The sequence below is a fragment of the Culex quinquefasciatus genome, chromosome 3, assembly GCF_015732765.1.
Source record: "Culex quinquefasciatus strain JHB chromosome 3, VPISU_Cqui_1.0_pri_paternal, whole genome shotgun sequence".
Lineage (NCBI taxonomy): Eukaryota > Metazoa > Arthropoda > Insecta > Diptera > Culicidae > Culex > Culex quinquefasciatus.
Window position 1 is genome coordinate 71,654,776 of NC_051863.1, and position 23,799 is coordinate 71,678,574.

Consider the following 23,799-nt stretch of genomic DNA (forward strand, 5'->3'; position numbering starts at 1 on the left):
CTGGAATAGTCAATTCGATGTTTTGAGCTGTTATTACGTGTTGTCATTGAACTTATTTATCAACGGTTTCGCACTACACTCAACCCCCGGTGGTTGGTCACTTTTTGGTTTGACACTTTTTTAGTTTGTACCCCGTTGATTGGTCAAAGTCAAACTAAAAAGTGACGAACTGTCACTTTTTACACGGCGCTCACGCACACTACCAAAACAAACGTTAGGTAGTGTGTATACTCCGTGTAAAAGGGGTGTCAAACTAAAATGTGATCCAGTTCGTTTGACAACAGTTCTTGTCAAACCATCGGAAATCTAAGGAACCCTGCTGTAGATGTCAATAATATGGAAAATTTGTACCCTTGTGAACCACGTGAACACTCTTGGATTTTCTTGAAACTTTTCTGTAGAGATAATATTGGTCAATAATCACGAATCCAAGGTTGTTCATTATTTTCTTACTTGGTTTCAAAGGAATTCTAAGTGATAATGGTAATTCTGAGCAACACGAGAAAAGAAAGGTTAAGCATTTTAACAACTGAAACTATTTTGCAAATTCCGAGCCAACAAGTAACTTTTTCACAAAACTTGAAACAGAGCAAGACGCATTCACCTATTTAGAATTTACGCGTAGACACCAATGCTATGCTATGCTAAATTTGAAATTTTAAACAATAGCTGGCCTTCCCAGCTACCTTTCAACACTGCGTGGTTTGTTGAATAGTGCTTTGTTGGCTGAGAATTTGCAAAACAGTTCCGGCTGTCAAAATGTGTATGCGCCCTTTTCAAATGTTGCTCCAGAATTTTGAGCAATCAGGACCAAATCAGAACGCTTGTTTTGATCCTGGTTCAATTGATATTTTACACCAACATTGTACAGTCATCCCACATAATCGGAACACCCACAAATTCGGAACACTTGTGACAATTTGTCAATAGCATGTCAAAAGCAGCTTTTCTCTCGACTCTACTAATTTAAGGACCTTTGTTTGGACATTCTCTTGCTATTTCACTAGCAGAATTAGTTCTTTTTGAACAAAAAACTTAATTTCAAGACTATTTTATCCTGAGCAGCAAAACACTGCCTCAAAATTGCCTGTTCCATATTTGTGGGATGTTATTGTGCCTCCCACAATTGTGGAACACCTGAATTTAACTGATATTTTCGCAAAAAAAGTTATCAGATCATTCATAAAACATTACTAAGCTTGAGTTTCATTGGTTCTAGTGTGTGAAGTCATTATTTTGTAGAAAATATGTACTCCTGGAGAGATCCGAAGTTTGTTTACAACCGTAAGAAAAAAAGTGTTCCGAATTTGTGGATTTCAAGGGTCAAAGTTTTTCTTCAAAAACTTGACATAAAAGTTAAAATTTGAAATTTAAAAAATGACCCTTGTGGGTCAATGTAGATTCAAAAAGTACATTAAATTTCCCATAAAATGACATGTTCCAAAAATTTTTACATTCAAGTAACGGATAATGGAAGAATTTTTAAAACTTTTTTAGTGTTTTTTTTTCGATGAAAAATACGTTTTTTCAGAATTCTGAGTACGCAAACAAATCGGGCGTCTAATTTTACATAAAAGTCCCTTTGACACCAAATTTCTATCTCATCACCGTTTCAGGCTGCAAATTATTGAAAAACATCTCTTTTTTCGCATGCTCAAAAATGGAAGGGGTCGTACCACCCCTTCGTCACGAGATATCAAAAAACGGACCTCGGATTCGTGATTAGGACAAAGTTTGACGCAAATCGAAGAGGGGTCGGGGCAACAGCTGTGTGAGTTGGCGGAGAATTACCCATGAGATGATTAATTGAGACATGACTCGTTACAAAAAAAAATCTGCAAATTATAAATAAAAAACTTCGCCTCATTCCCTTGTGGGCCACCAACCAGTGAGGAACTGCTCAATATTAGCTCCTGAAAAGTGCTAAAAAGTGCAAAAATGCCTCACGGCAAAAAAGAGGCGGTCCTCACCAGCAGGATCGGTAGATTTGAGGAAGCTAAAAAATGCCGAAGCGCTACCTGCAAAGCCAGGCAGTTTGAACAAGGACGCTCAAAACTCGTCTGGAAACGCTTGAAACATGTTCGCTACCCTCCCTGTGGACGTGAGTGAAAAAAAAAAGAAGTTGAACGACGTGAAAACATCGTCATCGGATTCGGGTTGAATGTGGCTGACCGGGTTTATCAAATCTGGTGCTTTACGAGCTTCCATTCGCTTGTGTGCTGATGGACTCAAAATTCTGATACCTACCAGAAAGGATTACAACTACGTTCGGGATTTCCTGAACAACACAAAGATTGAATACTACAGCCATGACGATCCAGGTAAACCATCCATGAAACAGGTCCTCCGAGGCCTGTACGACATGGATGTGAATGTGCTGGAAGAAGAGCTCAAAACTCTTAAGATGAGTTAAGTCTTCAAGATGACGAGACACAAGAAGGACATCAAGTATGTGATCAACTGTAGGCAGTTCGGGAAATTTTCAACGTCATCGTGCCTTGGGAACGTTATCGTTCAGTGCACCGTGACGTGACGCAATGTTCGAACAATGTGGACATGGTGGAAGGAACTGTTTCAACAAGAGTCGTTGTGCAACCTGCGTAGGTGAGCACAAAACTCAAGCTTGCAATACAATCAACGAGAACATCAAAGCCAAATGCTTCAATTGCGGTGGTGACCATTCGACCAAGAATCGGAGCTGCCCAAAACGTGCTGAGTTTGTGAAAATTCGGCAGCAAGCGAAGACGAGGCACCATCCAAATCGTCGCAAAACACCACCAGCATTTACGGACGTGGATTTTCCCGCATTGGCGTCACCTGGAGCGGGATCTGCTCAAGTGGTTCCAAATCTGCAGCAATTGCCGTTGAATCAGCGGCAAAAAGTTGCAGAGAATACAACACCTCCAGGATTCAGTCAGCAACCGGGGGAAAACCAACCAGCATCAACGGATGTAGGCAGCAGTGACCTGTTTTCAACACAAAAACTTTTGAACATTTTCATCGAGATGACAACAACTCTGCGTGGGTGGCAAAACTCGCCAGGCACAAGTAAGAACGATTGGGGGATTTATCTTAAAATACAGTTCGTAGTTTATTTGTTCTAATGATTTTGAATAATTAAAAGAATTTTTATTTTAGTTTTAAGTAAGGATTAGTTGTTAAAGTGATTTTCTTTTCCCTTATAAAATGTAGAACAACAACAGGTTGAACAACACCATCAACAAGCCCACCACCAAAAGCGTTCCAAGCAATGACTATTACCAATGTTGCCCCAAATGATGTGGGTCCTAGCCGGAACTACTTACAGGTAGCTGCTACTAGTTGCGGCAAATATTTCTTCCAGAAAGCGCACTGCCGCAATCGTGGGCCCCGTCCCACGAAGGTCGTGTTCAGTCCCAGCTCCAGATAGTGTCGTCCGTGGGCGGTGTGCTTGGGCCATTCGGGCAGGTCCACGCTCGGCGTACTCGGGTTGGGATTGCTAGGTTTGGAGAGAGGATGAATTAGCGGAGAGTTTGGAAAGTTGGCGTGTTTTTCGGGACGCCTTACCCAGTCTTGGCAAAGTTGGACCAGTATCGCATAATTTTCCGGCTAAAGTCCTTCTCGTCGTCCTGGTAGCCGAGGGCCGAGTTCAGCGGTTCGCCAAACACGTAGTTGATCTCGTCGCCGTGCATCACGCCGGTCCACCTCGGCCAGGGATTTCCTTTGCTTCTGTGCGTGTACAGGTACATGAACACGTTGTTGCCCTCCTCGGCGTACCGCTGGGCGAATTCGTTCACGTTGCAGGTGAAGTGATAATCCCCGACCATCTTGTCCAGCGCGTCACGGTTGCTGTTCGGGTTGTCCGGTTCAATCCAGTCCGTGTACTCGAACACGATGGCCTGCCGGGCGGCACCGTTCACGTACGGATTCAACTCCCGGACGGCCTGTAGGAACTCCTCGCGTGTTACCGTGACCCCTTCCTCTTTCCTGAGCAGTTCGGTTAGATAGTAAATGATAAAGTAGTAACCCTCCTCGGTGTTGCTGCCGGTCAGGATGTCCGTTTTCTTGAAGCGCCCGCTGGCCAACGAACGCTGCGGTGTCTCATCGAGGAAGGCTCCGTCCACAACCGGAACGAACGGAAACTCGCAGATCCCCAGCGTGCCCCACTCATTGTCGACCAGCTCGTTCGGATCCTTGGTTCGCAGGCATTCGACGGCATCGCTCAGCTTGGTCGCATCGTGCGGACAGTTGACGGCCTCGGCCAGACGAAGAGCTCTACAGTGAACAAACAAACCCGTTTAAGATCCGTAATTCAACACCCTTTAAACTTCTCACCTAAGCGTAGCTTCTTCGCGCGAAACCAGCGCCCACGGGGCCGTCGGGGAGCCACTCTGGAGGATGGCCCGCTGGAACAGGTCCCGCGAGAGCGCCGACAGCAGGTGCAGCGAAACCGAGACCGCTCCGGCGCTCTCGCCGAACAGTGTGACCCGCGAGGGGTCACCGCCGAACCGGTGGATGTTGTCGCGGACCCATCTGGGGAGAATAAAATGAAAATTTATCAAATTTAATAAATGTTTGCGAGATACATAATTTTACGAAAATTAAGCGACAAGTTTTCATTTGCGCAACACACACTGTTCAACAACTTGTAATTCGAAAATGGACTGCATCAATCGGCTCTACGTCCAGTTTTCTTTAAAATGAGTCCTGGATCAATCTTCTTCGAATTATGGTTGAAAGCAGATGAGTATCGTACCCATGATCATCCGCTTTCAAAGCGGACAGCGCAACCATTCGGCCATTGTTACCATTGAGTTTATTTAACATTGTCTTGAAATAAAATAAAAAATATATTCCATCCAGACTGGAAAATTACACTACAAATTTGAAAGCTGTCCATAAGAAAATTCATTCAAAATATACAAAAAAATTGAGTCTTGAGAACAACTCGACGCCGTCGTGCTAACTTGTCGTACGTCGCATTTGACGATCCGAGAAAACGCGTTTTAATCTTTGTTAGCGTTCTTTTCCTACGTAACGCAAAATTGAAACCCACCCCTCTCGTAACAAAATTTCCAAACAGATTTTAAAAATTTTATATGGAGCGTAACACGGCCTCCTTTTATTAAAAAAATAAATTAGTTTTTTGGAATTCAATTTTTAGTCATAAAAATAAAAATAAAAATAGGATTTTTACCTGTGTACCTATTTTTTCTGAATCACACAACCACAAGGGTCCTGATTGCTCCAAAAAGACTCATTCACTCGTGATCACAAATCGAACGTGACGAAAAAGTGGTGCTCTGACCGTTTCCTACCGTTTGTCACTTCCACACCGATCGCTGCTGAATACTTTCTCTTTGCTTTCCCCCTCACTCCAATCGGATAGTGCAGCGAATGGCTCAGCGATGCTGATTGCGCTGATTATCGCTCAAAGCTGGCTCGAAATAGTCTGCGATCGGTTTTGATCATTTATGAACCTGCCTAAAACCAATGTTATCAAAAATGTTTTGCACTTTTGTTGATAACACACAATCAAACACACATTTGACAGCAATTTCATTTAAAAAGGACGTTATATTGAATATTTGGCCCTTTTGAAATGTTAATCTTGATTTTTTTTTGAAAATATTTTTTTTTTGAGAGATCGGAAAATTTTACGAATGTTTCATATTTACCATTGAAAATCGGACCATAAGTTGCTGAGATATCGACATTAGAAAATGGTGGGTTGTTTTAGAGAGCCTATATGGAGAGGCGAAATGTCACTCTCAGGGTTCCAATAGAACTGTCAAATTGGGGTTCAAATTGAGCAACAAGATCATGCAAGAACAAGGTTGGAATCAATTTAAAATATTTTTGGCAAAAAATGATAAATTTGACTATGTCCAGTTTTTGTTTTGTTTTGCTGTAGAAACATAAAAATGACATTTGAGCAACAATACGTTGCAATGTTGCAAACCTTTCGAATTGAAAACAACTTTGCAACAATCCATTTCGCTTTGTAATCGAAACATATCGAAAACTTATTGGTTCCATTGTTGTAACATGTGACTTAGCCCGATTTGTGTGCTAAGAATAATATACAGAAAAAAACGTTACTTAATCCACCCTTGGGTGGTTGGTGCCTTCCTCTCATTCAAAGGGTAATGCTATCCAAAATAGACACGCTCGTGGGAAGGTCTTTAAATTACCTTTCCAAAGATAGGTCGCATGATTTATTTGGAATACGAAAAACGAAAACGAAACTATTGGCACTACGCCCCCCGGGGCATGGCCTTCCTCTAACGTGGGATTTCTGCTCCAGCGCCTCTGACGAGACAGGAGAAACCGGGACCGACGTTTTACTTCACCATCCGATAGAAGCTCAGTGGATAAGGCGGGAATCGAACCCGCGTCTCATAGCATCATCGGGATCGGCAGCCGAAGCCGCTACCCCTGCGCCACGAGACCCACTTTGGAATACGTTTTCATCTAAATATCTGAGAACGAGCCTTCAAAAAGTGTATGCTTATAACTTTTCACGGCGTCTTTTTCAGGGGGGTAGTATTTTTTGAGAAATAGCAAGAAAACTGTCATATACATATGAAAGTGTGGAACATCCCCGTTCATTTACGGGGCGAACGAAAATCTTTGGTCGGGAAAAATCAAAGTTATCCTCATTTGAAGTTTTTGAACTTTTTTCCTATGGGGCCAAATTTCGTCTATTTCAATTTAGTATTACTATAAGTCTACATGGGTATGATTTATGGTTCAGATCATATGATTTTTTATGGGAAATGATGCAAGGAACATTTTTCCTGAAGCACGCAAAGCGATTGAAAATAAGGGAAAAAAGTTATAAAGGTTTTGTTGGCAATTTGGGAGATTTTCTGATAAAATTGCACACCTCTTTCCCAAAAACCGCAATGTTTTTGATGATCATTATTTTGATTAATTCTTTTTTGAGAAATGTTTCTGGGCCCATTGAGAATATAAATCACTACAGAAAAGTGTAATTGGTTGGGTTTATGCTCAACTGTAAGCCACTTTAATGAATTTTGGATTTCAACCGAATCAACATATTTTTGTTTGTTTTTGTTATAAAATGTACCGTTTCCATTAGATTTTCACATTTGTATTAGTCTTTTTAAACCTCACAAGAGATCTCGTACTTATATTGAGGTCAGGTGATAATATTGTAAATCAAAATCAAATCAAACCATCCACATTAACGACCCCAGGTCTTTTGTGGTCTCTATTGCAAGTTTCTGCTCGAACCTAGGAGTCCGAAGGCTTGAATGGGGAGAGCACCCAAACCTCTTTCTACTCCAAGGAACCTTCTACCCCAGTGTTTGAACTGACGACCTTTGGATTGCGAGTCCAACCGCCGCCAGCGATTCCACCGGAGGAGGCTAGGTTTGGTGTGTTGTTTGTACTTATGGCATGGAGACGACTCCTACACCTGGAATAACTTAACGGCCTAACAACAACCAAGGCCGGGACCGACGTTTTACTTCCTCATCCGATGGAAGGTTGGAGCAGATGGGAATCGAACCCAGAATCATCCGCTTACAAAGCGGACAGCGTAACCATTCGGCCACGCACTGCCACTGTGATCAATTATTTGTGTGTTTTTTTAGCAAAACAATTTAATTGTTGTATTGTTCGTTGTTTCAAATTTGGATGCCAGACTTGTTTAGTATGTTAAGCTCAAGATTAAATTAAGCTTTGAGATTAAATTAATAGATTTACATACATTTAAACTTTTTAATGATTTTTACGCAATATTTATGTTATTACCAATAATTGCAAGTTCAACTCTAGTTTCAATACAAATAATATAGCCCAAATGGAAATACAAATTAACAAAAGGCATAGAAATAGAAACCCTGTGATTGTATTTACACTGCATGTCTCAATTAGATACAAAACATATCATGTGGACCATGTACTCACAAAAAAAGTGAAAATTTAATGTAAACGGTACATTTTATAACCAAAACACACAAAAATATGTTGATTCGGTGAAATCCAAAATTCATAAATGTGACATACAGTTGAGCTTAAACCCAACCAATTACACTTTACTGTAGTGATTTATATACTCAATGGGTCCAGAAACATTTCTCAAAAAAGAATTCATCGAAATAATGATCTGAATATCAAAAACATTGTGGTTTTTGGGAAAGGGGTGTGCAATTTTATCAGAAAATCTCTCAAATTTTCAATAAAACCTTTATAACTTTTTTCCCTTATTTTCAATCACTTTGTGCTTCAGGAAAAATGTTCCTTGCATCATTTCCCATAAGAAATCTTATGATCTGAACCATAAATCATGCCCATGTAGACTTATAACAATACTAAATTGAAATAGACGAAATTTGGCCCCATAGGAAAAAAGTTCAAAAACTTCAAATGAGGATAACTTTGATTTTTCCCGACCAAAGATTTTCGTTCGCCCCGTAAATGAACGGGGATGTTCCACACTTTCATATGTATATGACAGTTTTCTTGCTATTTCTCAAAAAATACTACCCCCCTGAAAAAGACGCCGTGTTTTGATAGGGTTGTCAGATCTTCAATGTTTTGGACGCGTTGGAAAGGTCTTTTGATTACCTGTTCAACGACGGGTTGCATGATAGATCCGGACAACGTTTTCATCGTGATATCTGAGATCCGGCTTCCAAAAAGTGCATAAATAGCACTTAATTGCTAATAACTTTTGATAGGGTTGTCAGATCTTCAATGTATTGGTCGCGTTGGAAAGATCTTTTAAATACCTTTCTAAAAATGTATAGCATGCTGGGGTTTCTTACAAAAACCACCCTTTTTACAATCTTCCGGACTTTAGTCCACACCCACACACACACACACACACACACACACACACACACACACACACACACACACACACACACACACACACACACACACACACACACACACACACACACACACACACACACACACACACACACACACACACACACACACACACACACACACACACACACACACACACACACACACACACACACACACACACACACACACACACACACACACACACACACACACACACACACACACACACACACACACACACACACACACACACACACACACACACACACACACACACACACACACACACACACACACACACACACACACACACACACACACACACACACACACACACACACACACACACACACACACACACACACACACACACACACACACACACACACACACACACACACACACACACACACACACACACACACACACACACACACACACACACACACACACACACACACACACACACACACACACACACACACACACACACACACCGTGGGACAGGTGAGGGTCCTGCGGAGCTTAGCTGCCAGCTACCGGGCGGGTTGCAGTAGGCGGATAGCTGTCGGCGATTGCATACATTCATTGCATCGCCCCGGACCAGCAGCGGGAGGATGTCTAGGACGTGGCGGAATTGAACAAGGGCACTGTTTAATTTCTTCGAAAAAACCACATGGGTCCGTAAACACCTCTGTCAAGCGATCGAACGCCGCTATAAGTGTTTTAGCCCAAAACCTCACCAAACCCCGAATCCAAGATGTGATGCGACCCGTGTCGAGGGATGCATGGCTGGGGGGGTAGGGTGGGTCACAATAGCAAAAAGTTGAGCTAAATTGAATAGGCGGGCAGAATATCATAGTTTTATATCCACAGAAACTCTCCTGAAAATTTCAGCCAATTCGGTTAAGAATTCGAGGTGCCCACTCGATTTCAATTTTGTATTGGATTTTGGATCCGTTAGTATGGGGAAAACGACACTTTTTACACTTTATTGTTCTAAAAATCCAAAATTGAACCAAATAAAATTCTGTGCGAGCTGTTTATAGATTTTTATATGGGAAACAACTTTGTAGAACATCGCGAAACGATCTGAGCAGAACTGGCTTAGTTATAAGTGGTTTAAGTCAAATGGTTTTTCCAGGGTTAACCTCAGGATTAAAGTATAGCCTTTTTATCAAAACGGTCACTATGATCAAAGAAACAAAACTGTCTGACAGGTGAAAAACTTGTTTTCATTTGTTGGAAACACAAACTGAATTCGTGTCGAAATTGAGGTAAGTGTCGATAATTTCCGGAGGATTGTCTACTTTTTGACCATCAGTTCCTTCCTTCCTTTCTTTCTAGCCACGGTTGTGATAACCGAGCTTATGGAAATGGAACAGCGTGCCAACATAGGAGCGGGTTGGCAGTATGGCGTGAAAGGAGATCCCGATGAAACCAACCTGGGGGAAGGTTAGCCAGGACGACCGGTTCAAAATTGAAATCGAGTGGGCACCTCGAATTCTTAACCGAATTGGCTGAAATTTTCAGGAGAGTTTCTGTGGATATAAAACTATGATATTCTGCCCGCCTATTCAATTTAGCTCAACTTTTTGCTATTGTGACCCACCCTACTGGGGGGGTTCAACAAATTCCCAGTCGATAACGGAGCCTGTGGGGCACAGGGGCGAACCCCACACGTAATTTGCCCTTACTGCGTCACGGCAGGGCACTGGCGCAGCGGACCGTATTTCCCTAGCGACTCGTGGGATTCAAAATGAAGACAAGTGAAACAAACCAACAAAAGGGTCCCGATGCGCCCCAAGCATCGGAAAACACGGAGGTAGAAGAGGACGCAAACGTCGAAATGGCAGGAGGCGAGTCAAACGGCGGCGACACAGCAGGCGGAGTGGCGAGCGCGTTCCGTGGAAGCGGGAAGGTGTTGAGATCCCCAGTGTTGAACCAGGCGGCTGCTTCGAGTCAGCAGATAGGAGTAATTGGAGAGGAGACTCCCAAGTCATCCTTGTTGAACTTCGCCGGCAGTACCCCTCAGGACGGAGTCCTGCTTGGAAGGACCGCGTTACAGGAGGTCAGGAGGAGGGTCAACGAACTCTTTGATTTCATCAAGGACAAAAACAACGTCCACACCAGAATCAAGCAGATGGTGAATGGAGTCAAGGCAGCCATGAATGCCGCAGAGCGCGAAAACAACTCGCTGGTGGTGACGCGGAATTCACTGAAGCTCAGAGCTGAAAGAGCCGAAGAAACGCTGAATGCAAAACTGGAGGAGGAAGCGCTACGGGAGAAAGAACCGAAAACGCCGCCCGGCCCAAGCTCTAAAAGGGACAGGGAAACGCCTGGAGAGGAGGAGGACGCAAAGAAGCAGAAGCAGGGGAATGGAGACAGTCCGGACCCAGCGAAGGAACCAGAACCAACCCCAGGGAAGGAGAAGGAATGGGAGAAGGTCAAGAAGAAGAAGCGGAAGAAAAAAGGGAAGCAGAACGAGGACACCCAAAAACCCAAGTTTCGCAGGGAGCGTAACAAAGGCGAGGCTTTGGTGGTCGAGGTGAAGGAAGGTGTTTCGTACGCAGACCTCCTCCGGAAAGTACGAACCGATCCGGAACTCAAGGAGCTTGGCGAGAACGTGGTTAAAACCAGGCGCACCCAAACCGGAGCGATGCTTTTGAGCTGAAGAAGGATCCCGCGGTCAAGAGCTCAGCTTTTAAGTTCCTCGTCGAGAAAGCCGTAGGCTACGAGTCGAAGGTAAGAGCGCTATCACCGGAGACAACGATCGAGTGCAGGAACCTGGACGAGATCACGACGGAGGAAGAGCTAGAAGATGCGCTGATCGTTCTTCTGGATGACCGTACGACACCGATGGCAATCCGGTTGAGGAAAGCCTACGGCGGCACGCAAATTGCGTCGATCCGACTATCGACGCCTTCGGCGTCTAAGCTGCTGGAAACCGGCAAGGTCAAAGTAGGGTGGTCGGTGTGCCCACTGAGGCCTGTTCCTCGAGTGACCCAGCAGATGACGAGGTGTTTCCGCTGTATGGGTTTCGGCCACCAGGCGAGAAATTGCGACGGTCCCGATCGAACCAACAGTTGCAGAAGGTGTGGTAGAGAAGGCCACATGGCAAGAGACTGCAAAAATCAGCCGAAGTGCGTGCTCTGTAAAGAAGGCGACGGCAATAGCCATGCGACGGGTGGCTTTAATTGCCCGGTGTACAAGAAGCTGGCCTCGGGCAAAAGTAATGGAGGTGTCCCAGGTGAACCTCAATCACTGCGACACTGCACAGCAACTGCTGTGGCAGTCGACCGCGGAGACGGGGTGTGACGTGGCAATTATTGCAGAACCGTACCGAGTTCCACACGACAACGGAAACTGGGCCGCGGATACAGCAAGAATGGCGGCGATACACGTGATGGGGCGGTACCCCATACAGGAAGTGGTCTCGAGGGCGTTTGAAGGATTCGTGATCGCCAAAGTAAACGGAACCTTCTTCTGTAGCTGCTATGCTCCCCAAGATGGACCTTGGAGCAGTTTCAGCAGATGCTGGATAGTCTGACCGATGAACTGATCGGACGAAGCCCGATCGTTATCGGAGGTGACTTCAACGCGTGGGCGGTCGAGTGGGGTAGCAGATGCACCAATGCTAGGGGCATAGCCTAATGGAAGCTCTGGCAAAGCTAGACGTTAGGCTGGCGAATCGCGGAACCAGCAGTACCTTCCGCAAAGACGGTCGTGAGTCCATTATCGACGTTACGTTCTGTAGCCCGCGACTGGCGGCCGACATGAACTGGAGGGTGAGTGAGGACTATACCCATAGCGATCACCAAGCGATCCGGTACAGCATCGGGAGACGAGCCCCTGTACCAGATAGGAGCAGCCGGTCCTACGGAAGGAAATGGAAGCTGCAGTACTTCGACGAGGGTCTCTTCGTGGAAGCGCTCCATTGGTGTGATGGTCCCCAAGACTTGAGTGCCGACGTGCTAACAGCACAACTGGTGACAGCATGCGACACAACCATGCCGCGGAGACTGGAGCCAAGGAACTGTCGTCGTCCAGCTTACTGGTGGAATGAAGAACTCGGTACCCTTCGGGCAAGTTGCCTCAGCGCCAGAAGACGAGTCCAGAGAGCAAGATCCGAAGCAACTAGAGAGGAGCGCAGAGAGGAGTACCGGTCTGCAAAGGCCGCGCTCAAGAAAGCGATCAAATGCAGCAAGACAAACTGCTTCAAGGAGTTATGCCAAGACGCTGATGCAAACCCTTGGGGAGCGCATATCGTGTAGCGATGGCGAAGATCAGAGGCCCATCGATGGTGGCTGAAACGTGTCCCGACAAGCTGAAGGTCATTGTGGAAGGGCTCTTCCCAAGACATGACCCAACGACATGGCCTCCTACACCGTACAACGACGAAGGGGGTAGCAACGCCGAAGGTCATCTGATCACCAGCGAGGAACTTGTGGCAGTAGCGAAGAGATTGAAGGTGAAGAAAGCTCCCGGCCCGGATGGAATCCCGAATTTCGCCCTGAAATCGGCGGTTCTAGCATTCCCGGACAGGTTTCGAACAGTCCTGCAGAAATGCCTGGACGAAGGACACTTCCCCGACCCGTGGAAGGTTCAAAAGCTCGTGTTGCTGCCGAAGCCAGGCAAACCACCGGGGACCCATCATCGTATAGGCCTATATGTTTGCTGGACACCCTCGGAAAGCTTCTGGAACGGATCATCCTTAACCGGCTGACCAAGTACACGGAGAGCGAGCATGGCTTAGCAGCGAGGCAGTTCGGCTTCCGTAAAGGGAGATCCACGGTGGACGCCATCCGGAAAGTGGTCGAGAAAGCCGACGAAGCGCGGAGGAAAAACGCAGGGGAATCGTTGCTGCGCAATAGTCACGATTGACGTCAAGAACGCGTTCAACAGTGCGAGCTGGGCGGCCATAGCAGCAGCGCTGCACAAAATGAAGGTGCCTGACTATTTGTGCAGGATCTTGAAGAGCTACTTCGAGAACCGCGTGCTGGTCTACGACACTGCCGATGGACAAAAACCGTTGTTGTTACCGCGGGAGTTCCGCAGGGATCCATTCTGGGTTCAGCACTGTGGAATGGAATGTATGACGGAGTGTTGACACTGGGACTACCCAACGGCGTAGAGATTGTTGGCTTTGCAGACGACATAGTGCTGACGGTAACCGGCGAAAATGTCGAGGAGGTCGAAGTGCTGGCTATGGAGGCAATCGCAATGATCGAGAACTGGATGCTCGAGGTGAAGCTGCGGATCGCTCACCACAAGACGGAGATGGTGCTGGTTAGTAACCACAAGAAGGTGCAGCAGGCCCAGATTCACGTTGGAGAACACGTCGTGCACTCGAAGAGAGCGCTCAAGTACCTCGGGGTGATGGTGGATGACCGGCTGAACTTCAACAGCCACGTCGATTACGCCTGCGAGAAGGCGGCTAAGGCGATCATGGCACTGTCGAGGATGATGCCGAACAACGCTGGACCCAGGAGCAGTAGGCGCCGCCTCTTGGCAAGTGTCGCGACGTCCATACTTAGGTACGGCGGACCGGTATGGTGGACGGCGCTGGGGACGAAGCGAAATCGAGCGCTGCTCGACAGAACGCAGAGACTGATGGCCATGCGGGTTGCAAGCGCGTACAGGACCATTTCGTCGGAAGCAGTTGGCGTCATAGCCGGAATGATCCCCATCGGCATCACACTGGAGGAGGACACCGTGCGCTACACCCGGAGAGGCACGAGAGGTATCCGGGAAGCTGCGAGAGCCGAATCGCTGGCAAGGTGGCAACGTGAGTGGGACACCACGGAGAAAGGCAGATGGACGCATCGGCTTATCCCGTCCGTATCCACGTGGGTGAGCAGAAGGCATGGAGAGGTCACCTTCCACCTCACACAGTTCCTGTCGGGCCATGGCTGCTTCAGGAAGTACCTGCACAGGGTTGGACATGCAGAGTCTCCTCTCTGTCCGGACTGCGTCGATTGCGAGGAAACACCGGAGCACGTGGTGTTCGCCTGCCCTCGCTTCGAGGCAGCGCGAAGCGAAATGCTGGCCATTATCGGAGCGGACACCAGCCCGGATAATGTGGTGCGAAGAATGTGCAGCGACATCGCCAAGTGGAATGCGGTCGTCGGAGCGGTGACGCAGATCACTTCGGCTCTCCAGCGGAAATGGAGAGACGATCAGAGGAGGAACGACTAGGAGCCTAGTCGAAAACCCACGAGTGTGGCTGTGAAGGAGAGCACGTTATGATGGTCGGCTCTACCAAATCGGTACACGTCTCGATGGTCACAGGAGTCGAGAACCCACGAGTGTGGCTGTGAAGGAGAGCACGTTATGACGGTTGGCTCTACCAAATCGGTACACGTCTCGATGGTCCAAGGAGAGGGCTGCATATGACTAGCCGATCAAAAGCAACGCGATTCTTGGGCGCGGTTAAACCCTCGCATGGACTCATATGTATGTAGGACAGGAAATGGTTCTAGCACCCGGCATGGATCCTGTAAGTAGACTAGTGCAGAAAATGCAACGCCTCCCCCCGAAGTTATACCGAAAGGTGGTCCCGGGGGGACAAGGGCACGGCGTTCAAGGACTGGTTTAGTGGGTCGGGAAAACTCTTTTTTTTTGTTTTCCCAACCCCACACTACCTGAGAAACGAATTCTCAGGTGTCTGGTAGCAGATTCCGACCTTGTAAAAAAAAAAAAAAAAAAAAAAAAACACACACACACACACACACACACACACACACACACACACACACACACACACACACACACACCTTGTAAAACACACACACACACACACACACACACACACACACACACACACACACACACACACACACACACACACACACACACACACACACACACACAGACATTTGCTCAGAATTCGATTCTGAGTCGATAGGTATACATGAAGGTGGGTCTAGGAGGTATAATTGAGAAGTTCAGTTTTCGAGTGATTTTATAGCCTTTCCTCAGTAAGGTGAGGAAGGCAAAACACGTTATAGACGAGTTTTGAACACGTTGTATCTTTTTTTAGGGGCAAGCTAGCACCATACTCTCTTCGGGAAAGTAGTAGAGGACATTTTAGAGCATCCGAATATGAGTCCGGTTTTGATATAGCATGGAACGTGTATTTGATAAATCTCAAAATTCAAAAAAATGGGTTTCCCCATACAAATTTATATGGAATTGAATCGCTTTGCGCAAAGTGAGGACTAAACCAATCGGTCCCAAACTTTGGGGAGTTGTTTAGGACCCCAGAAGGAACTAAAAAAGTGCTGTGCTCACTAAATTTGGACAACTTTATTTTTTTCCATACAACCATATTACACCCTAGTGTTCATGTGGTTTATGGATGGTCCCTTAGACAATTAATGTGAAATTGAATGTGGTTTATGGATGGTCCCTTAGCAAATTAAATTTTTAGTGTTCAAAAGTTATAATAAGATAAATTTTAAATGGGGTAGTTTTGTAGAGTGTGACTTTTTTTAAAATACAAAATGTATGAATACATGGTAGAAACTTGGATCTTTTCCACCTACCTCAGTGCCAGGTTCTGATCAAACAGCCCCGCGTTACCGGGTGCCTCCGGTGTGCCCAGGAAGAGAAACCCAAGACTTGCGACACGGTACTGCAGCGAAACTACGATCACGTTCTCCTCCGAGGCCAGCGTCCGGTGGTCGTACACGTCCAGCGTGGCAGTCCCGGAGTAGAAGCCACCCCCGAAGATCCACAGCATGACGGCGGCATTCTTGGGCCTGGGCCGTGGCACGACCACGTTGATGTACAGACAGTCCTCCGAGAGCGGTGTGTTCGGGTTCCACATGGTGGCCCCCGGGAAGTCACCGAACACGGTGTCCACGATCTGGACGCAGGAGTTGGGCGGTTTGGTCGCGTTCAGCACACCGGTCCATCTTTCGGCGGGTCGCGGATGTCGAAACCGGAGCGGACCCAGCGGGGGCTGCGCGTACGGAATGCCCATCCATGCGTCCACCTTCTTTCCACTAGGCGCTTCCAGTGTCGTTCCACGGATTTTGCCCTTGTCCGTCGTTATGACCAGTGGGTCCGAGTCGGTGGCATCTACGAAAATTGAAGTAAATGAGTAAGCAAAGGGCTAATGACCCCAAAAAACCTCTCCCAGAACTCACCGGAGCTGGACTCCCTCCGGGTCAGGCCACGCCGCCGGGTCGTAGTGCTATGGATATGCTCGCGCTCTAATGTACCTAATTCGGCATCTACAATTCGAACAGAATCTCCGTGACCTATATATGGTGTAAAAAATGCATCTGAAAAATTGAATTACAATACACTTATATAAGAAACAACAACCAACAAGGAATCGATCAAAAAATGCATTCACAAGGAAAGAATGGATTAGAATTTGAATCAGCGCTGGCGGCGAAAGCGCGGAACGGATCTCGCAGGCTGTTTGGAAGCCGAAATCGCTGGATGAACACGCACACAGCACTAGGGGCAGCACAGCATACATTTGTTGAAATCTATCTGTTCTATGGACTAGAGGTTTCTTGTAAGCGAATGGACTAAACGCTGTTAAAGGTTTGGGAATTAAAAATGGAGATTCGATTGAAATTTTAAATGAAAATTACTGAAAGGGTGCAGTAAATATCATAAAAATAAAATATGAAGTATATGAGTTATGCGATGATGATTCTTTTCTTTGATATTGCTATTGGCGTTTTGCTATCCGATTAAGCGTAAAATCCGATTGAGATATCGATTGTTTTAAATCTCGCGTAGCCAGTACACAATAATACACTCAACCCCCGGTGGTTGGTCACTTTTTCGTTTGACATTTTTTTAGTTTGTACCCCGTTGGTTGGTCAAAGTCAAACTAAAAAGTAACGAACTGTCACTTTTTACACGGCGCTCACGCACACTATCAAAACAAACGTTTTGTAGAGTGTGTGAACTCCTTGTAAAAGGGGTGTCAAACTAAAACGTGACCCCGTTCGATTGACAACAGTTCGTGTCAAAACATCGGGGTTTGAGTGTACCGTGGTTATTATGATGTAAATCACGCAGTACCGGTACGGCCGTCAAAAGAGGTGGGTTTTGGCTTTAAAACGACATGCTTTTTTTAAACTACGGCTTTGATAACTGACCAACTTTTTCCCCTTTGGACCATGCAGAACTAAACTAATGATTCAATGAAGGAGGTATTAGACTATGACAAACAAACAAACAAACTCACTCTTTTTGACAGTTTGTCTGAATTTGTTTGCAGAAAAATCAGCTTGCATAGCATTGCATCAATCCTGCATACATTTTGCTTTGAATGCGAGTTTGGCGAACTGTCTTACACGAAAAAGTGCGATTTTTTTGTTTGGCACAGTCTAATACCCCCTCGAATATATCAAAATCATTTACAAGTGTAATTTTTTAAATTTTTGTATCTTGTTTCTTGAAAATGTCCTAAATAGCCCAACCAAACTCTAAAAAGAATTTGGTTTCATGACCAAATTGGTTGAGATATTACAAAATGTCAGCTTCACCTAGAATAAAATGCTCTTAAATATAGCGAATCGACAATTTAAAAGTGAAAAATTACATGGTATAAAAAGAGGTTTGGATTGAATCACCGTTTTAAGCCTTTGGACATCTAGTTTCGAGTAGAAATCTCGCAGTATAGAGAAAGCCAATACTATTTTTTTTGGCACAAAACTTTCTAGACATATTTTTTTGTCAGAAAAGTGTGTAATTTTACATCAGTGTGGTGAAACTGTTATCTTTTTCCCATGTAATTATTTTTCGCAATGATCACATGATTAAAGGTAAATTTACACTTTCAAGTTGTCAACTAATTTGCTTTAAGTTGTCTGATTTACTTATTTTCTGTGTAGATGAAATGGGAATGATTCGCAGAACATATAAAATAGAAGCTCATTGAGTAAATCACAAATAAAACGTAATTGAAAGAAAATCTAAAATTGAAACAAAATTAGACAAGAGTAGGAGAGCACAATAGGGTATGAAACATACACACAGGCACACAGATAATTGAATGGAATAGCAAATAACGAATAATAAATTCTAGAAATGTTGACAGAGTGCGCAAATAGAATCGAAAGAGGAAACACAGAAGAAGAAAAAAAAGCTGGAAAGAGGTAAAAAAGACTGGAGCGAAAAACTTTGAAAGGATGGAAAAAAGAAGAGGAAAAAAGTGGGAGAAAAAACTGTTTGGCCAGAACGCTAAAAATATGACCCACCTGAATCTTTATTCAGCGTGGCCTCTTCAGCTAACGACGATGACGATTGCGAGGATGACGATAACGAGGATGATTGTGAGTATTTCGATCCTAGCTGGTGTGCCACCGAACTACCGATGTCATGATGCCGGCAATGGACCGACTGCACGAGGATGGAGTACAGCCCCAAACTGCACAGTATCAGATGTCGCAGGTGACATGGACCCAGTAATCGGGTTATTAGGCCTCGGATCTCCATGGCTTGGAGAGATCTGCAAAAAAATGGTAGAAGAGAACGAAAAGAGTCGTAATTAATTAAAATCTACCGGTGACGACTGACTGGGGAAGAGTAGAAGAGGAGGAAAATATCACTCCTGAATGGAACTCGTAATGAATTGGGGTTGTGTGGCGCAAACTCGTAGTTTTCCTTTTCAATTCGGTACGTATCCATTTGATTTTCACAACTTTTGCCAACTCAAAAACGAGAGTACCTCAAAAGCTGGCAACAAGTGACAACACTCCGGGGGGGAGGTTCACATTCCAAGAAGACATTCTTTGTTACGCCGCAATTACTCAAGTAATTTATTTAATGCTCCCCACATCAGTTGCCGGACCGCAACAACCAGGATATAGAAAATGATGTTCATTATTTTATCGCTCCACCGGAATGCTCATCAACCTGTCCACCGTTGAGCATTACAATGAAGACTAGAAATGTGCAGAATTTTAAAAATATAGTTTGATCAAATTAACAATCTTATATTTTATTTTTTTGATATTCTAAAAAATCTTATGCACAAATACAGCCATTAACGAATACTAGCAATTTCGTGTTAACATCTTTGTCAACACGAAATTTGATAGCATACCCTGACCTTTAAGACATATGCTTGCAACATCATGTAATTAGTAGGCCTTGCTTCAGACTTCTGAGAAATTTTGAAAGTTGGCACTTTTTTTCTCACTAAAACTCAAATATTTTGGCTCTGGAGTGTCGAAATTGCATTTTCTCAGAGGGCCATTTCCTACAAGATGCATGTAATGGTTTTACTGCGAAATTTAGGCTACCCAAAATGAAATGAGCATTTCTGAAAAAAGTTTCGACATAAATCCGCCTGGGAAGGTCCAAAAACTTAAATTTTGGTCCAATATTGATAGAGCATCTGAAATTCTGGACAAAAACCTTTCGTTTGAAGATAATACACACCTGATCCGATCAGTTTTTGTATTGATTCCATACGATTTTAGAACATTTGTTCAAAAAAGTGACTTTTTTCAGTAAATCGACTAGGGGGTGCGAGAAAATATTTTATTATTTTTTCTTGTCAAAGAAAACATTGTTCCTAACATCATAATCTATCATTTAAGAAGTGAGCACCTGAAATTCCTCAACATGACCTCAAAATGTGAAAGGCTAGTGTGTATGTATGTGTGTGACCAAAATTGTTATTCAGTTTCTCAGCATTGGCTTAACCCATTTTGATCAAACCGGTCTCATTCAACTTGGTTTATGGTCCCATACTACACTAATTTTTGAAGTCGATAAGTTGTTCATAAGTTATGTATAAAAATATATTTTCAAACGCATCCAGATGTTTGAAAAGTGACCAAAAAACAACTCAAGTCCCAATATTGTTTAGGTAACTGAAAGAGCCCTACAACGAGTCCAAAACATAGAAGATCTGGCAACCCTGTCTTAAGTTATGACCGCTTATGTGATATTAATGTCCTTTTTAGAGCCAGATCTCACTTAAATGTATGTAAACTATGTCCGGATCCATTAGACCGAGCCACGGTCTAATACAGCCGTAACGTCACGAAATGTACAGCGGCTGCAAAAAATAGCTTATGGGTCATTCCATCTCAACTGTACACGAAAAAGTGCAAATTTGAAAATTACCCTCTCCGATCCTGCTCAAATTTGGCAGAGCTGTTGAAACTATCAAAACATGCAAGAATCCCAAATTTCATCCAAATCGGACCACCCCCTCCATTTTTGTACCTCCCCAAGAAATCGACTTTTTGGCGATTTTTGACCAAACCTCTTAGTTTCAAACGGCGATAGCTCAGGAACCACAAATCTTAGAAGGTCGGTCTTAGACTCAATTTTGAAGGAAATTGGACGTAGAATCCATTTCCGTGATCAAAATTTTGATTAATGTATTTTTTCTACCTGTATTGCGCAATTGAAAACTTTAAACGGACGTATCTCAAAACACCCCAACTTATTTTTTCTATTTGACCTCACCATCGTGTTCCCCGGCCAATTTTACATAAGAATCACTTATCGACAGAAATAAATATGTTTCGTTCCAGAAATATCGAATTTTAAAGTTTTGTGTTTTCGAGATTACCTACATCATCTTCATTTGCCACATCTGCTAGAAGCACACAGGCGGGCTGATCAATAACTGCTACCTGGTGTTTTGGGAGATAATTGATTTAATTTATTTTTTTAAATTTTATGCAAATATTTAGGGGAAATTCTCGTATGTTTGGCAGGTTAAGTCCTCGCTCCTAGTTTCGTCCAATTTGCTCATTTTCACTATTTAAACAACAAATTTTGCAAAACTTTCGATAGAAACTTGCTTGTTCACTTCTTATTGAGCTATTTATCACTCGATTTCAGTTGAAAACGCTTTTAATCAGCTGTAATTGAATGCCAAAGCGCTGATATGGCAACATAAGTGGAACGCTGGAATTAGATCTGTTCCCCTACCTTGATCAATCTATTTTTGTGAAAGGAATATTTATTGAGTTATTTTGAATGCACCATTTTTTACGTTGCTTACCGTTTTAGAGTACCTCCTAGGCCATGACTAGGGCCTTTATCATGGGCGGTAGCAAAATAGTGTCATTCAGCAAAAACCCCAAAACCTGCTTTATTATTATTATTATTATTATTATTATTATTATTATTATTATTATTATTATTATTATTATTATTATTATTATTATGGTTTATTATTGACACTTTACCATAATTTGGCAAATCTGATTTATGGTTCAAAAGATTGATCGTTTTTTGGCCCATAGTCACCCCCACTGACGGTATATAAACATAAATTTCAATTAAAAGTAAATATAAAAAGTTTAAGAAAAAACAGTAAAAAAGAAATATCATTTGATTTTCTTATAAGTTCACAAAAGATAGGTAATTCGCAAACCCAAGTTGTTTAATAAAAATGATTAAAAAAAATACATAAAGCAACAAAGTTTATTCAGACCGTTCAGAATCGCTCAGCCGTCGGTGTACCGGAAGGCTGCACGAAGAGGAAGAAAATTGCTGGAAAAGCTCACACACTGACACCGTCGACGCTTGTGAGTAGTGGTGGTGTGTCTGCCTAAGAAGATTGGAAAAGTTTTGAACGAGTTCAATTAGGTAGTTTGGTATTGTGTTAATTAGCTGGTTCGTTTTCTGCCCCAACTGATGTGTTTATGCGCATAAGTAGTGCAGGGGAAGTTTTCCTTATTATTCTCTCTCGCTGGTATGCAGTTTTGGTATTTGTTTTCCTCGTATTTTTTTTTGTAAGCTGATGTGTGGATAAACTTTCAACAGGTGCTTAGAAACTGGAAACTGAATTGTTCAGAAGAAATGGTGGTTGTTGATTTATTTCAGGCAGCTTTAACATGTTTGTCATTCGCTGCCTAACAGAAGAAATGAATAAGGTACAAAATTTTATTTTAGCTTTTTTTTAAATCTATTGAAAATAAACAAAAAAAAAAATGCCCAAAATAACAAAATTGTACTTAAATAAAAACAATTTACAATGCTAATTCGAAGCTAATTACACATTTTTGTAGCAAGTTGACAAGTGCACGCTTTCCCCCGGAACGCATTAATTATTGTTTGGCCACAGAAATTACTGACATGTTGGCCGTTCCACACTCATCACCAACCAGCAACGCTTTGTGATGGCTATTCAGGGCACGGTACGATTATTAGCATGTAGCTGTCATAAAATATGAAATCATTAGCAACACTGTGGCCCACTTAGCCTCGGGGGGATTTCAACGAGAGGGGAACGGAAAGGGAAGCTGGTTCGATCAGCATCAGAATTAATCGAATGATTATCGTTTGAATGACGACAGCTTTTTGCAGAATAATGAGCCATGCGAGGCGTGAAAACTTCATGAAAGTTAATTTAATGAACGCCCACAACACATGAATGAACATGATTGTCGGCCGTGATAATTATATTTAGCTCTCTCTGTCTCTCCCTGGTGCTTGCTGAGTCCTTTTAGCAGCTGGAAATGAGGATGTATGGATTATGGGATGGTTCCAGCATAAGTGCTTGAGGTTACGGTGGGGTTTGGGAAGATATATAAGCAAAACTATTTGTATTGCTAAAAAAGAAATTTTTTTGAAAAACCCTAGATGCTGCTAGATGCGATATCCTTTGTCAAAAAAATCACGAATCGGTCTGATCTTTTGATGATTGGACCTACACGCAAAATTGGCCAATAGCCAAAATTGAGCCAAATCAATATAGATGGGAGTTCAAGAATTTGACCTTGAATCGATGTATGTACGATAATCACACAATGTAACATCAATTGAGAGTTAACCAAAAAACACGCAACGTTGGAATATGTTATTCGAGAACATCATCATCATCTACAACCAAAAATCATGATTTTCTGAGTTCAATATCCCACCTTCATACGAAAGAGTACTTATATTTAATAATGACTTCACATTCTGCAACCAAAAACTCATGAATGGTCTGATAACTTTTTTTGTGAAAATATCAGTTGAATT

At 43.6% G+C, this 23,799-nt stretch overlaps 1 protein-coding gene across 3 annotated transcripts in view; it reads right to left on the reverse strand.

The window, feature by feature from the left end:
* Window positions 1–23,799, reverse strand: part of LOC6037551 (acetylcholinesterase) — a 248,691-nt gene that overhangs the window by 5,712 nt on the left and 219,180 nt on the right. For 2 of the 3 annotated variants that reach the window (XM_038261577.1, XM_038261576.1), the window contains exons 2-7: window positions 19,059–19,309; window positions 16,980–17,117; window positions 16,374–16,911; window positions 4,315–4,512; window positions 3,547–4,254; window positions 3,306–3,478 (exon numbers count right to left, since the gene is read on the reverse strand). In XM_038261577.1, the coding sequence (XP_038117505.1) occupies window positions 3,306–3,478; window positions 3,547–4,254; window positions 4,315–4,512; window positions 16,374–16,911; window positions 16,980–17,117; window positions 19,059–19,309 (2,006 nt within the window). The remainder of the gene's footprint in view (window positions 1–3,305; window positions 3,479–3,546; window positions 4,255–4,314; window positions 4,513–16,373; window positions 16,912–16,979; window positions 17,118–19,058; window positions 19,310–23,799) is intronic. The other variant, XM_038261578.1, reaches the window with a different exon arrangement.